Source organism: Solanum lycopersicum, chromosome 1, assembly GCF_036512215.1.
Source record: "Solanum lycopersicum chromosome 1, SLM_r2.1".
Lineage (NCBI taxonomy): Eukaryota > Viridiplantae > Streptophyta > Magnoliopsida > Solanales > Solanaceae > Solanum > Solanum lycopersicum.
This window is the reverse complement of record NC_090800.1, coordinates 82,592,514-82,607,884: the sequence shown is the minus strand read 5'-3', so window position 1 is coordinate 82,607,884 and position 15,371 is coordinate 82,592,514. Positions and strand designations below refer to the sequence as shown.

The 15,371-nt window shown below is 29.0% G+C and overlaps 1 protein-coding gene and 1 pseudogene across 2 annotated transcripts; one reads left to right on the top strand and one right to left on the bottom strand.

The window, feature by feature from the left end:
- Positions 1-2,094: 2,094 nt before the first annotated feature.
- LOC138336993 (U6 spliceosomal RNA) lies at positions 2,095-2,179 on the bottom strand (annotated as a pseudogene).
- Positions 2,180-9,918: 7,739 nt separating this feature from the next.
- On the top strand, positions 9,919-15,264 carry LOC101268329 (mitochondrial adenine nucleotide transporter ADNT1). 2 transcript variants are annotated; one of them, XM_010328568.4, is made up of 8 exons: positions 9,919-10,501; positions 11,321-11,369; positions 11,681-11,844; positions 11,965-12,002; positions 13,757-13,869; positions 13,989-14,102; positions 14,222-14,569; positions 14,697-15,264. In XM_010328568.4, the coding sequence occupies exons 1-8, from the start codon at positions 10,344-10,346 to the stop codon at positions 14,778-14,780; spliced, it is 1,068 nt and encodes a 355-aa protein (XP_010326870.2). In that variant the 5' UTR covers positions 9,919-10,343; the 3' UTR covers positions 14,781-15,264. The 2 variants fall into 2 exon arrangements, with proteins under 2 accessions (XP_010326870.2, XP_010326872.2); XM_010328570.4 differs by having other exon boundaries at positions 9,988-10,501; positions 13,760-13,869.
- The last annotated feature ends 107 nt before the right edge of the window (positions 15,265-15,371 follow it).

The window sequence follows — 15,371 nt, the reverse complement described above, 5'->3', positions numbered from 1 at the left end:
ATTATATAAATGCTCTCGACTAGAAGCACATACGTTAAGTCGTCAATCATGAAGTAACTGCTTCTAGCCTTTTCTACATAGTAGAAATGTATGCGAAGACCCCAGAGAACTTCGATCAAAATTATAAAATCTAACGATTAGTTTTAAAATCATATGGCGATACTATACAAAGTGTTTTAAAATTAGATGCAGATATAATTTTTCTAAAATATGAGAGGAATTGATCATTCCTGCTAACTCAACACTCAATTAAGCATTGTTCAATCTTTTTGTAGTACAAAAGGATAGTAGATATATTAGATTAGTTCTAAAATATATGTATATGAAATATCTAATTTAACGAAAAAATTATGAATTCACGTGAATAAGAAATGTGTTAAAATTAAAGAACCAAGCCATTATCTTAGGTTTATTTCAGTATAATTCAATTATAATTATATATCTTACTCCCTCCGTCCGAAATTGTTTGTCATATTGCACTTTTCAAAAGTCAATTTGACTAATTTTTAAAGTTAAATTAGATCACATTAATTCGATATTTTAAATAAAAAAATTTAGATATTCTAAAACTATATAAAAAAGTACTATAAATTGCAATTTTCTGCATATTAATATGATGAAAAAATGTATTTTAAAATGCTAGTCAAAATTTAAATAATTTGACTCTAAAAATAGAAATCATGACAAATAATACCGGACTGAGAAAGTAATTGTTTGGTGGAAAAAGTAATGGATATTCAGTGTCAAATTAAATAGTGACACCATACACCAACAATTATGTCTAGTTAATTTTAAGATAATGAAAACAAACCACACCCACAGAAAAATATTATAATTCATTTACTTTATTTCCGATGGTGATGTGTATCAATACCATATTCAATCGAACTTCTAAAATCACCTTATATATTTTGAAAAGTACTAAAATTGAAAATCAACTTTTGTATTTAATTTATTTATTTTAAAAATAGTATTTCTAAATAACAATTAGTGTTTAATTAGATTTTTAAAAATATAATTTTAAATGTATTTACTCCAAAAGGGGAGAAAACATTTTTTTCTCCCCGTTTATACTTCTATTCAAAAGTACTTTTTATCTTCTCTTAAAAGCTTCGTCAAATATTTCAACTTTGAAGAAAAAAATATTTGTAATTTGAAGAAGCTTGGCTAGCCACTTTAGTGTCAAAGTTTAGTGGTAAGTCTTTAATTAAAGTACACTTGTATGACCAAAAAAGTAAGATATTCCTATTAATTAAACTCCTAGTTATGGTCAAGCTTTATAAAAACTTACTGTATATAAACATACTCATCACGCATCTATTAATTTACTGCAAATCTCATACACGAGTATCATTTTTTAATGCAATTATCATTTCGTCCTCAAAACATGAAGATATAAGAAATGTAAAATATTGGTCACACATCTATTAATTATATACTATAAAACTCATACGCAAATATATCTCTTTTTAGGATGATTTCATCCATAAATAATAGAAATTTAAAGTGGTGAATAAAAAAATTAGGGTTCCATACATATATATATTTATTGTATTATACACTATCATATAATGGTCATCCACATATAGGAAGTGTTGTTAACATCTTGCATTTTATACACTTACTATCATACAGTGTCATTCACGTATTGAAAGAGTTGTTAATACTCCAAAGATATTGGTGCAACGAATGAGATTGTTCATTTTTTTAATTAACTAGAGATTTTGGATTCAAATTTTGAATATGAAACATTTTTTATTTGAACGCTACTCCTGAGCTTCGATGCCGGTACCAATTACTGAGCCAAAAAAAACACTATTGAAAGTGGTTGGTTCCACTATAACAAGTGTAATGTTACACGTCTTCTAGAAGAACTGAAGCTATCACACCACTTAGGTCCTATTAATTATCGTTGCAGTAAAAATTTATTGGTTTGTTTGAATGTTAAATAAATTAGATTAAAGAAAATGTATGACCATAAAAATATTACCATCTTCCAACTCATATTAGAAAATAATTTTCCACATTGTTAAATAACTTATTATGATAACTTTCTCTCGGCGGGACACCATTCATTATTGTTTTTCATTTTTTAAAAATTTGAATCTTTTTTCGATTTATGTCTTATTCTTACGCAGGGACCATGCTAATTTATTTTATCGGATGTCCCCAAAGGGACAAAGAACTTTGATAGAAGTTTTTACACCATTCATCGTTAGCTCTGCAATGACTTTATATTTTCGTCTTGAATATACACCCAAAACATCTATCTATATTTCATATATTGGAACTATACAAAAAATTAATTACATCAAAAATTCATATCAAAATCTTAATTAAATTTAAATCGTACATTATAAAATTCATTCGAAGATAACGCTCTCGACTAATCGTTCAACCTTTGTTGTTTACACCTATGGTGAGAACTCAGACAAGATCCTGCAAATCTTTCCAAGTGGTCCACACTCCAAATTTCCATATACATACACCTAATTATTACTTTCACTCAATTTCCCCATTCTCTTAGATGCCATAAAAGCCAGATTAAAAGAGCCCAATTTTTTTTTGGATAACGTCGTTATCATAAATGCAAATATACGGGGTTCTTTTATGTCGCTGGTTTGATTTATTTTTATTTGTTTATGTTTCTAAATAAATTGAATTAAATTAATTTAATATTTTAAATTTTGAAATTTAGATGTTCGAAAATTATATATTATTAAGTTATAATTTTTTTCATAGTTATATAATTTAAAAAATATATTTTAAAATATTGATCAAAGTTTACATGATTTGACTCGAATATTAATTAATTTAAGAAAAACTATTTTATTAAATATATATCATTATCATGTATATTAATCTTACCTATACTTTCAGACAATTAAATATATTTCCACTTTCTCAATCTATACACCATCTATTGAGAAGTATACATTCAAATATGCATATTTCTGAAAAATAACACAAATTAGTATTTACATAATTAAATAGAAATATTTGCATATAGTCACTCAAAAATAGTCTAATTATGCTGTATACCTATAGTTTGCTAATTATGATTCGTAGTTACATGTTATAATAGGAGATTGACGAGCAAGTTTGAGAGAGAGACGAGCGAGATTAGGAGAGGGAGGAGAGAGGTGAGAGAGTGGAAAAGAGGTGAATTGTATATATATATATATATATATATATATATATATATCGGTTAGATAAGTGTATATTATACAAATGTATTTGTAAATCTGGCGAGTTAGATTGGGAGAGGGAGGAGAGAGACGAACGAGATCTGTAGAGTGAGGAAAGAGGCGAGCGAGAGAGGGTAGTAATTTGTATAATTCGCATCTCGTTTGTTAATTTGCACGTACATTTGTAAAATTTATTTGTTTTTGTATAATTGAGTAATACAACGTTTGAATTTATACAAACATGGTAAAATTTGAAATAATGAATTAATACAAACATAACATATGAACTTTATACAATTATACAAAATATATTATAAAAATTACATTATAAAAATTATTTTATACAAAATCCAAAACTATACGTTTATACAAACTTTTAAAAGTTATACAAAAAAAAAAAGATTTAGTGTATATGGTGACAAAATTACATAATCAAAGGAAATCATTGTCATATAAAAATATGAACCATTGTATAATAAAACAAAGAATTGTTAGTTGTGAATTATACAAATATCATGAATTATACAAACATGACTAATTATACAAACTCTAAGTCAACCCGCGTAATTAATCGTTAATATTAGTCGCGAGTGACAACTAAAGCAAACTATAGCTATGATGATAGTTAAATAATATAAATTTGCTTAGCGGCGTAATTTTACCTTAAAGGATCCCAATTCACGCTTTTAGTGACAATTTTGTGTAAATCTTTTGCTGATATTGGACACGCCATTAATTTGGGCTTTTCCTGCTCTGTTGCCATAGTCTATAAAGCCCAAAAAATCATATGGGCCAGTCCATCACAGACTGATGAGTAAAATGGGCCTAAATAAATCATAAGACTCCGGGATGATCATCTCAAGTCTCAACTTACACTTATAAACTTTGGTATTCTTTGTTTATATATATATATATATATAAAAATAACACTACACACATATTTAAGATGTTAAATATCAAGTTATAAATAAACTTTTTAATATTAAACTACTTATAGCATATTATTATCAAGTTATAGCATATCAAGAAATATTATATTATTCTCATTAATTTTTAAAAATAATAATTAACTTATTTAAATAATTCAATTACCATATTTAAACCAATGTAGTTAATTACACTTATTATTTTAAGTTACCTTTTTTAAACAAAACTCTTAATTAAAGTTATTTAAATTAAATAATATTTAGTTACCTTTTTTAAGATAACTACAAAATTTTAGGGATTTTATCAAAATCTAAAACAATTCAGTTATCTTTTTTAAACTAAACTCTTTAAATTTTTACTGATTAATTATACAGTTACCTTTTACAGTTTTAACTTTTTAAAATAAAATTATTATTAATTAAATTCACATTATATAGTTACCTTTTTAAAGACAAAAACTAAATAATAGGGATTTGATTTTAATTTACACCCTATTTTACAGTTACCCAATAATTATCCACCCCCATTCAAATCAATACACTACAATTTTTCCCCAATACACTCAATCTTCCCTCACACGCCTAAAACATCATCTTCCCCAAATTCCCTTACTGTTCCCCAATTCTTCCCATTATCCCTCACATATCAGTTCATCCCCCAAATCAAACATCCATATTATGTTCGTATAGACTGTCGAAGAAAGGTAGTGAAACACCACGTAAAAGTAGAAGATTGGTCGATAAATCAAGAATGGAGGACTTTCATGCTCCTTCATTTAACATTTTGTCACAAACTCAAACACACAAATCAACTGGAAAAGAGAAATCTAGGTCAGTGAAATCGAAGATGAAAAAAACAAAAACAAAGAGGCAAAGGAAAGAGGGAAGAAGAGGAAAGGAAAAGAAATTCAAGCATCATCTGAATTCGAGTATGATTTTACTGACGAATTAATAAATACAAAATCAATAAAAACAAAAGGCATTGAAATTGGTAGGTCAGAGATAAGCCACAAATAAACCAAAACAAGTTGTTAAGGTCAGTAAAAAGATTTTTTCAAATTTCAATTAAAATGTACAGTTTAGTTGTGTTTAATTTTGATTTTATTTGTCAATAGTATAGTACATGAAATTTGTATGATTTATATATGAGTTGAGTTTTTAGTATTGTATATTATAATTATATATGAATATTGTATGATTTAATATTGTATGATTTGTGAATATATAATTGGATTACAACAAAGTATGATTTTTGATAAATAATAATGTATTAATGTTGTATGATTTTGTGTATAAAATAATTACTATATTTCACTATAGGAATGTATGCATTAATGTATTAACTTTGTATGCTATGTGTATGAAATGCTATATTGTCTATTAAAATATCAGTGTATAAATAATGTATTAGTGTTGTATGTCGTATATTTTTTACTATTATTAAAAGTATTAAAGCTGTATATTTTTTATGTTCTGATTTTGATGTATGAATTAATGTAGTGGTACTGTTTGAGTAGTAGTTTATAGTTTAAAAGTCATAAATTATTATTTTTAAAAAAAATTAAATATGTATTAATATTGTATGCATTGTGTGTGAACTGATGTACAATTTTTGTATGCTTTGTATATGAATTGAATTCAATGTCCATTTAACATACCAATATATATATGATTTTATATGACATTATATAGTATGATAAATGTATTAGTTTAATTTACCAATTTTATAGGAGAAGAAGATACAAATACATTTGTCTTCATGTATTAACATGAATGTGTTTGCGGGTCTGTTGACCTTCCTAGGTCAAGACAAGTTTCAACAATTCTTACAAGAAACACCGTTTGAATTTTTTTATGATTTGCATGACATAAAAATCCAATGTCAGATGTTACGACATATATTTCTTCTTGAAACTAAAAATGACAGGGATGACATGTTTGTTATGAATGTAAATGGTACAAAATTACATCTTGGGTTAAAAGAATTTGTTGTTGTAACCGGTCTAAAATGTGGACCAATTTCTGATTTTGTATCTATACCTATCAAAATAATTCATACAAACTTCATACACATTTAATATATCATTCACTGACATATACATTATTTCAATTAAACAAAAAGAATATAGTTTCTATACAAAATTAATACAAAATATATATTATAATTTCAACAGAAACATATATTGTAAGTTTAACAAAATATAGATTTTCATACACAATTAATACAAGTTTCTTATAAATTTCATACACAATTAATACAATTTTCATACTTCACCAGTACACAGAATTACATCTTCTTACTTTTTGAATATTATCTGAACAAGTTTTACCATTAAATACAAATTTTATATAATTTTTAGACATTATTCATATATTTGTAATACTTCACTTGTACAAAGAATTATATCTAATTATTATTTGTCTAGTTAATAAATGTACGTTTTTCTAGTTTATTCACAAATCAGCTGACACGCGAATCTTCAATTTAATTACAACTCAAACACATTTATATTTACTGATCGTTTTTCAAAATGTCATACGTAACTTGATTGTTTATCCAAAAAAAAGAACATACAAACTATATTTTAGATCTAGCAATAATAAAAAAAATCGAACACTTTTATACATGTACAAAACAATAAATATAATTAAAACCAACAATTCATAATTAAAACAACAAATCATAACAAAAATCAATATGATGAATTCCACTTTTCACCATGTTTTATTAATATCGACACATTGTTCTCCATCAAATCAAATCAAATTGTTCTCAACGCCAAAATTTATTCAACTACTAATAAAAAATGAAAGTAAAATCTGCAAATCTCAAAAAGATTGTGAAATTTTGGAAAACAAAATGACATGTACGTTCATGCCAATTTGGTAGAGCTTTTCAAGGAATTAAATCAAAAATTAATGTCATTTAAACTAATTTGAGAGAATTAAGGCACTAACTAATCTAAAAAAAATTAAAATCCCTTAAAACGTGGTAATTTATTAACAGTAATTAATAATTATATTTAATTTATTTAATAAAAGATCTCATTTTCCATTATTAATTTTTCCCTTTTTTTAATTTATTTTTTATTTTAACAACTCTTTTTAATAATTTAAAATTAACATTATATAATTTTTAAAATGCTATAACTTGAGATATTAAATGTTATACAATGAAATTCAAACTCTAGTGCTATAACTTGAGAATATTACTATAAAAAATGCTATATACCTAATTTACACTATATATATATATATATATATATATATAATATTTATTTAAATGTAACTAAATTATGTTGATGCAAAGATGTAATTTGTGTTTATAGGTGACATGAAATTAGTATACTGTATTCTGTATATAGACTATCTAAAGTTTGTATTATATAAGTATGAAATTGTTATTAATGTGTATATAGTTAGCATGAAGCTGTTATAAATATGATATGCTTTTTGTGTTTTTTCTCGCTCTTTATAACTTGTATCAAGTAACAATTATATTTCAAAAAAAAAAAAAACCATTGGTCTTCATATACCAACATTAAATTTTTTTGATAATCTAAAGAAACTCCTAAGTGAAGAGCAGTTTCAAGTCTTTTTTTCTCTCCATATTTGTGATGTTAAATGTGTATACAATAATTTTGATTAAGTTTTAATGAAGCGATTTTGACTCAATATATTGATTTATTTTCTGTGTACAAAATATTTATTAGTCAACTCTAAGTATCAGTTTGGAATAACATTTATGTTTAAAAAATGTATTAAAATTGATATTAATTAATAAGCTTGGTATAGTATGTAAAAGCATTTTTTTGCTGTATATTAATTGATGTTAATGTATATGAAAGCTGATAATGATATACATTAGTAAGTTCAGTTTAGAATGTAACAATATTTATTGTATGAAATAGATATGAAATGACATGTCTCAACAAATCTACTATATAAGTTGATTTCATTAGTGTTAATCAAAGTTCATAATGAAAATCATATTATCTACTTAATACATACAATAAATATAATTCTTTTAAGTTTATTGAGTGAATTAAATATAATTAAATATACGCATTTCATTAAGTATGAAAATTATATACAAACTAATAAACTTAATTCTTTTAACGATTTTGTTTTTAGATTTTCGATTTATATGAAGTCTGTAGATATAAAATGTTAATTTGTAAATGATGCACACTTTTTGAAAAAATTTATAAATCATACGATTATCATGCATAAAAAAATTTATTTGTCTAAAAAAATACACACTCTAAAAAAAATCTACAAGTATTTTTTTTTTTTTACAAAATTAAAAACAAAAACAAAAAAATGATATTAATTTTAAAGCATTAAAAAATACATCTAATCTACCTCGATGTTTAATCAAATATTAAATAAGCATGGTGGTGAAATTTTTCAAAAAGGTTTGACAACTAAAAAGGAGGAAGAAAAATCACAATACTATTAATTAGGAGATTGATAACAAGTAAAATTATGTCCAAATAATAAGGAGAAAATCAGGGATTAAGATCATCCCGATTACTGATCACTATATTCAAGGAAAAATATTATTAGTTAATTGGTTAAGAGTTATTTGAACTCAATTCTTTATTATCATTACTATATTAATATATTTGTTATTTTTTAGCTGTCAAAACTTAATACATAAGCAATAATTATATACGTCAATTATAAATTTTTCTCATATTTCTGTGAATACAATACAATAAAATACCAACAATTTATTTTTTTTAAAGGATGACCAAATCTTTTCGACATGCTAATGACAAGTTTTATTCCTTTTCAAACAATAGATTAGAATTATTCATACGTGCTTCATCATTTTTTATTAGAATTACATTTTCATGTCTTCAAATTTATTATATATTTATACAACACACCTTAACATTAAGTTGAAAGGACATGGGCATCACCATTTTATATTTCTTTAAAATAATTGTCATGTGTATCAATCACTTTATTTCTTTATTTTGATCACGGAATATGATAGAAACACTTCGTTTCAAAAAATTCAAATCAATATATTTCTGATCAACTACACATTTTCTTATGCTAATGTTTATAATAAAAAATTCAATATATGAGTTCAATTTTATTGTGAATTTGACATTAAATCTTATATTTTAAAATAAAAATAGTAAGTATAACCATATAAAATTTACATTAGATCACAATTATTTAGAAATAATAATTTTTTTTAAAAAAAATGTTGAAAGATTGTTTTCAAATACAATAAATTGATTAGCATCCAAAACAACACTATTTCATTATTTTTGAATAAATAGAGTATGATTCTATGAAAAAATGCAATTGTTTCATATCAGTATTAGTATTTATTTTAATTATATATATTCGAACATCAAAGGTATGGATAGCCACTCTTTTCCCTTTCTTTCCTAACCACAATATTCTAAGTACCAGTATCTTTTTGAAATCTCATATATTTCCCAATCATATATTTATATCATATTCGCAATCGTAAATGACATTTTTTATACTTTAAATTTTTTTATTAATCCATTATCATTGATTTTTTCGATTGAATTCAAATAATATAATGTAAGAGTCAATTAAAACTAACATTTTTAATATGATATTTTTCATATATAATATTTAAAAATAAAATTTATAATTAAAAATGTAATATTGTCACCATTACACTATAATCCATTGAAATCGGAGAATATAAAGACCAACGGCCCACTCTCTCATTTTGTGGTTGAAATTGTCGCTCGGGCCCACCAGGTGTTCAACAACCTTGAAAAGTGAGAACCTCCAAATATTTAATTAATTAAAGTTAATTTGAAGATTCGTTGAGGGATCACATAATAATTACAATTAAATAACATAAAAAATGTAAGTAAGATAATCAATAAATTAAAAAGGAAGAAACTACAATAATTTCTTATATAAAGAAAACGAAAATAATTAGTGTTATTATAATTATAGCAGACAAAGAGAGTTAACTCTGATTTTGCACGTTCACTTTCCTGCTGCATTTTCATCGATCTTTGTTCATTTACGCCCGCCGCCGCCGCCGCCGCCACAAACCACCGGGATTCAGTATACCGTCGCGGGGAAAATTACATTTTTCCCTTAGCTCGTCCATATTCCGATCGGTCCTCTGGTTTTGAACTGAGTATATTTTTGACAGTGTTCAAAATCTAAGGATTCGTATTAGGTTGAGCTATAAACTAGGCGATCTCGATCTTATATGGCTTCTGAGGATGTGAAGGCGAGCGAATCAGCGGTGGAGAAAATTGTGAATCTCGCAGAAGAGGCGAAGTTAGCTAGACAAGAAATCAGGCCAACAAGCCATGCTGTTATCAGTATCTGCAAGTCACTCGTAGCTGGAGGTGTCGCCGGAGGCGTGTAAGTTATACTACATAATTGAATCTTCTACTTTAGGAGACATTGTGAAATAATTAAATTTTACAACATTGATTCACCTGATAAAATAACATGAACGAAAGTGTGTAAATTTGATGGACTCAACTGAAGGTTGTACACTTCCCTCACCCACCTGACCGTCTCTTTTTCCCCCTTGAAAGTGAAATAAAAAGTCAGATTTCCTTATGATCGAGTAACTGGAAATAGAGGAGGCAAGTGGTGTTTCCAAAGGTGCCTTTGTTCATAAAAAATTAGCTTTTTGTCTAATACCCATGTTGACTTTCCGAAGAATTGCACAAAATATCATCTGTATTTATACTTTTGATGTAAAATTTGCAAAGCTGTAGTGTTCCATCAGTATATGAGGTGTTCATGACTGTTAATCCATATTCGTTTACTTGATCACATGATTTGATAGTATTGGGTTTTTTGTTTTCCTTCTTTGACGGACATGTGCAAAAGTACCTTGCATGTTCCAACATGTCATTAAGGTTTTCACTCGCTTATCTCAAACAAAGACTCTGATGAGATTGTTGTGTATATGTGCTCTTAACTTGTATGACTGAACTGTGTGGTTTATACTTCTGGGAGTGGTGACTGCCAATCTATCTACACCCCATTGTTAAATAGAGAAATCACGGATCTCGTTGTCCCCTATGGATAGTAAGAGTATATTTCTGGATAAATTATTTAATTGAATTTGTGAGAGAAGTTAAAATAATAGTTCGAAACATAAAATTAAGGGGTTAAGTAATCACATCTGCTGTTTCTGCACTTACTACTGGTCTCCTGATCCTGCAGGTCACGAACTGCTGTGGCCCCACTGGAACGGCTAAAGATATTGCTCCAGGTGAAGTGTAGTTTCATGCCTGCTGTTTCTGCGCTTTTCAGTGGTTTCTATGCAAGGGGAAAAATACAAAACTGACTTCGAGCATTTCATACTTAACTTGAGTGTTGGAAAACTGTAACCCATACTTCAATTTTTATCAGTGGATCAACTTTTGTTCCTTTGGAAGTTTAGGATAGTAATCTTTTTTCCCGACATGCTTTCTTTGAAGGAGCCTAATCTTTTGTATGAAATATACATTTATATTGCATTTAAGGGTAGTTCCATCTAGACTAGTTTGCTTCCTACTTTAACAGGATCTATCTCAAGTGCAGGTTCAAAATTCACATAGCATAAAATACAATGGGACCATTTCAGGCTTAAAATATATCTGGAGAACTGAGGGGTTCAAAGGACTGTTCAAGGGCAATGGTACCAATTGTGCACGTATCGTCCCAAACTCAGCAGTCAAGTTCTTCAGCTATGAGCAAGCTTCCAAGTATAGTCATATCTGACACTATGCATTTTTTTGCTACTCAGATTTGCTTCTCATGTTTCCTTAAAATCAAATATCTGGTATCTGTTCCCTCTATTGACTTCCTCATTGATATTGAAACAGGGGTATACTTTATCTTTACCAGCAACAAACTGGCAATGGTATGTCTATCTTTCTTTTGAGTTATTTAGTTGTCATGTGTTTTTGTTTTTGATTTCACCACCGAGGAGTCCTCCAATGATTTCCTTGTGGATGAACTATGAGATTTCATATATGAATCCATTTATTGGAAGATATATGAATAAAACTTTAAGCACAATTCTTTTCCTACTATCTGTTTAAAATTTTAAGCAGTCTTCATCAGATACGTAGAAAACTTTAAGCACAGTTCTTTTTCTTAGCTCTATAAGACTAGAGGAGTGTGTTCCTTCAGCATGTTACGTTACTATGATTTATTTTGCTGTTGTTTGTGGAGATTAAGTATGAGCTTATATATGTTTTTTTAAGTTTTACTTTTTCTGTTCACAATACATCTAGTTCTAGTTCATTTCCTACTGTATTTGGTGCTTAGTCATGTAGAAAAGAAACTCTTCATGTTTACAAATGCTATGCTTGATTTAGCAATGGGATATAGCTTTACTCTCCTTCTCCATGTCACTATGTCTGCTTATTATGTTGTCTAGCAAGGGCCATGGCTTGGTGGGTGGTAAAAGCTCAATCTTTTCTAGTGCGCAAATGCGAGTTCTAGTTGCGGGCAGCCACTTTGTGCAAAATGAGCTGGAGGTTAGGTCTGTACCCACTTCAACTCTTCCAAACCCTGGATTGAGGGACCAAAGCTGTGGGTAATGGCTATATACTCGCCAATATTTTCTTTTCCTTATAGTGGATGACCCTTTTGGAAGACACATTTTTTTTCCGGATTGTCTTTCAGTTATGCTTGTACTGACGTCTTTTCAGGAATCATCCATTTCAAATAAGATATTACTATTAAGATTTAAAAAAAGAAGAAGAGGAACTAAATATTCGTTATGCCCGATCGTCGATAAAGATCTTCCCCTCCACTTTTCTCAAGTGAGCTTATTTCTGTTCCAAGATCCTACTGTTTCTCGTGCTTCAGCTTACCAGTATAGTTCACCTTTGCAGCAGGCCTTATATTAATGTCTCATTCGACCACTGTATTCAATAGTAAGAAATTTTACCCCACAACACTTAATGATCCAAGACTTGGTAATAAAGTCAAAACATCAGCTGGGTCAACAAAAAGCAAAAACTTAAATTTTTCATATTTCAGGGAAAATCTGGATTTAGTCTAGGATGTATGCATCCTCATCCTGATCCATAACTTCAGTTGCCAAAATAAGGTTTTAAAGACAGATAAGAGTTTTTAACTTCAAAGCAAATCACTTTTTCTGCTATAAGCTTCTTTTGATCACTGCTCTAGTAGTGTTTGACGAAATTTATTTGCCAAGGATTTTTTGGAAACAACCAACATGGTAAGGTTTGCAAACACTCTATCTTCCCTGGACCCCCACTTAGTGGGATTTCTCTGGGTATGTTGTTGTCTTTGTCAGACGAAATTTATCTACACATGATTTTGGCGTTTTAGTCATCATTGGCGAACAGCTTGGCTGATTACCAAAGCTCACAAGACACATACTTAAGCCCCATATTTTCAGCATTTACTTTCTAAACTATTCGGCATCTAGCATGCTCATTTGATTTGGTAAGCAAAAGAGCATCTGATAAAATTCTTTTTAATGTGTTAAATTAATGAAGATTGTCTGATGAGTTTGCTGTTCCTTTGAGCACATAAGAGGTCATACTATACTAGTAACCTGAATATAATGTAAAAGGAACAGAAAGATATTCCCAAGAATTTGTCATCATTTAGACAGTCATCTTCCTTTTTCTACAGAAGATGCTCAGCTCACTCCCTTACTGCGTCTTGGAGCTGGAGCTTGTGCTGGCATAATAGCCATGTCTGCAACTTATCCAATGGACATGGTGCGGGGAAGAATCACTGTGCAGGTATTTTATGAGTTCTCTGAAGAAATATTACCTTTTCTGATGTTTCTGCATACCGAGGAATGGCCATGGAGCACCATGCTGCTACACCTTTTCTTAAAATCCTCTTTCCTGCTTTGCAGACAGAGAAGTCTCCTTATCAATACAGAGGAATGGTACATGCCCTATCCACCATACTTCGTGAGGAAGGTCCACGTGCTTTGTACAAAGGATGGCTTCCTTCTGTCATAGGAGTTGTAAGTTTTCCTTTTCCTAATTTATAAGGAAATAGTTGTTTACTAAATTGGCAATCATGCTCAAATCATCGGTATCTTCTGATTTTTGTGACAATACATAACTTAATTGTTGTTTGCAGATTCCATATGTGGGACTTAACTTTGCAGTTTACGAGTCTCTAAAAGAATGGTTGGTCAAAACAAAACCACTTGGTCTAGTTGATGATTCTACTGAGCTTGGTGTTGTTACAAGGCTGGCATGTGGGGCTGTGGCAGGGACTATGGGGCAAACTGTTGCTTACCCTCTTGACGTTGTTCGAAGAAGGATGCAGATGGTGGGTTGGAAAGATGCCGCATCCATCATTACTGGTGATGGGAGGAGCAAGGCCACCCTTGAATATTCTGGTATGATTGATACTTTCAGGAAAACTGTGAGGTATGAGGGCTTCAGTGCCTTGTACAAAGGTTTGGTGCCTAACTCAGTGAAGGTTAGTTTTGTTTCCACACCTTTTACCTTTAGATGTTTCCATTGAGAGTTGGTTGAAGGTTATTAATTTCTCTTATTTAGGCACTATATTACTGGATCATTCCTAATTGTTTTTATTATTTGTTCAGGTCGTTCCTTCAATAGCTATTGCTTTTGTGACATATGAGCAAGTGAAGGACCTATTGGGAGTTGAAATCAGGATATCTGACTGATGAAGACAAGCTCCAATCGTTTTTCCTTGCATATGATAATTTTGCAGACAAGGATAGATAGAGTGATAATAACATGACGGGTTACACCGTCTAAACAGAGAATTTACGCTTGTGATGGAAAAATTAGGTTTTTCTAGTGTGCTTATAATTTCCTTATGCATCTGTTTATTGCTTATTCAATTGTCAATAAGCAAATTTTAGAAGAAAACAGTGTAATGACTAATTTGAATGCCTTGCCATGGTTCAAGTGAAGAAAAGCTGATTGCTGGTTGCCTTTGCTATTCGGTTGCACTTGTGGCCTAATTTTTCTGGTGTCCACCAGTTCTCACCTTTTATTTTCTTTGGGAAAAGTTGAACAGATTAGGTAAGGAGAAGAGTACTCAATCTCGTGATCAGATGCATTCTAGTCATTTCTGTAATGCCATTTTTCGATGTTCTATTAAATGTATCGTGAATCGTTTTTATACAATTTTGGTTGCTATGATGTATACCGTCTTTCGTTCTGCTTTATCCGCAGAAGAGCTAACATGTCACTACCTAGCAGAGTAGGTGGGCATTTGTTATGTCTAATAGGTGAAAAAGAAGGGTTTT

What these genes read in the sequence shown, in the direction of transcription:
- LOC101268329 (XM_010328568.4), top strand. Translation starts at nt 10,344, where the DNA reads ATGGCTTCTGAGGATGTGAAGGCGAGCGAATCAGCGGTGGAGAAAATT. An exon ending in GGCTAAAGATATTGCTCCAG is followed by an intron (nt 11,370 to 11,680) that starts GTGAAGTGTAGT and finishes TCTCAAGTGCAG; the next exon opens with GTTCAAAATTCACATAGCAT. An exon ending in TTCCTTCTGTCATAGGAGTT is followed by an intron (nt 14,103 to 14,221) that starts GTAAGTTTTCCT and finishes TGTTGTTTGCAG; the next exon opens with ATTCCATATGTGGGACTTAA.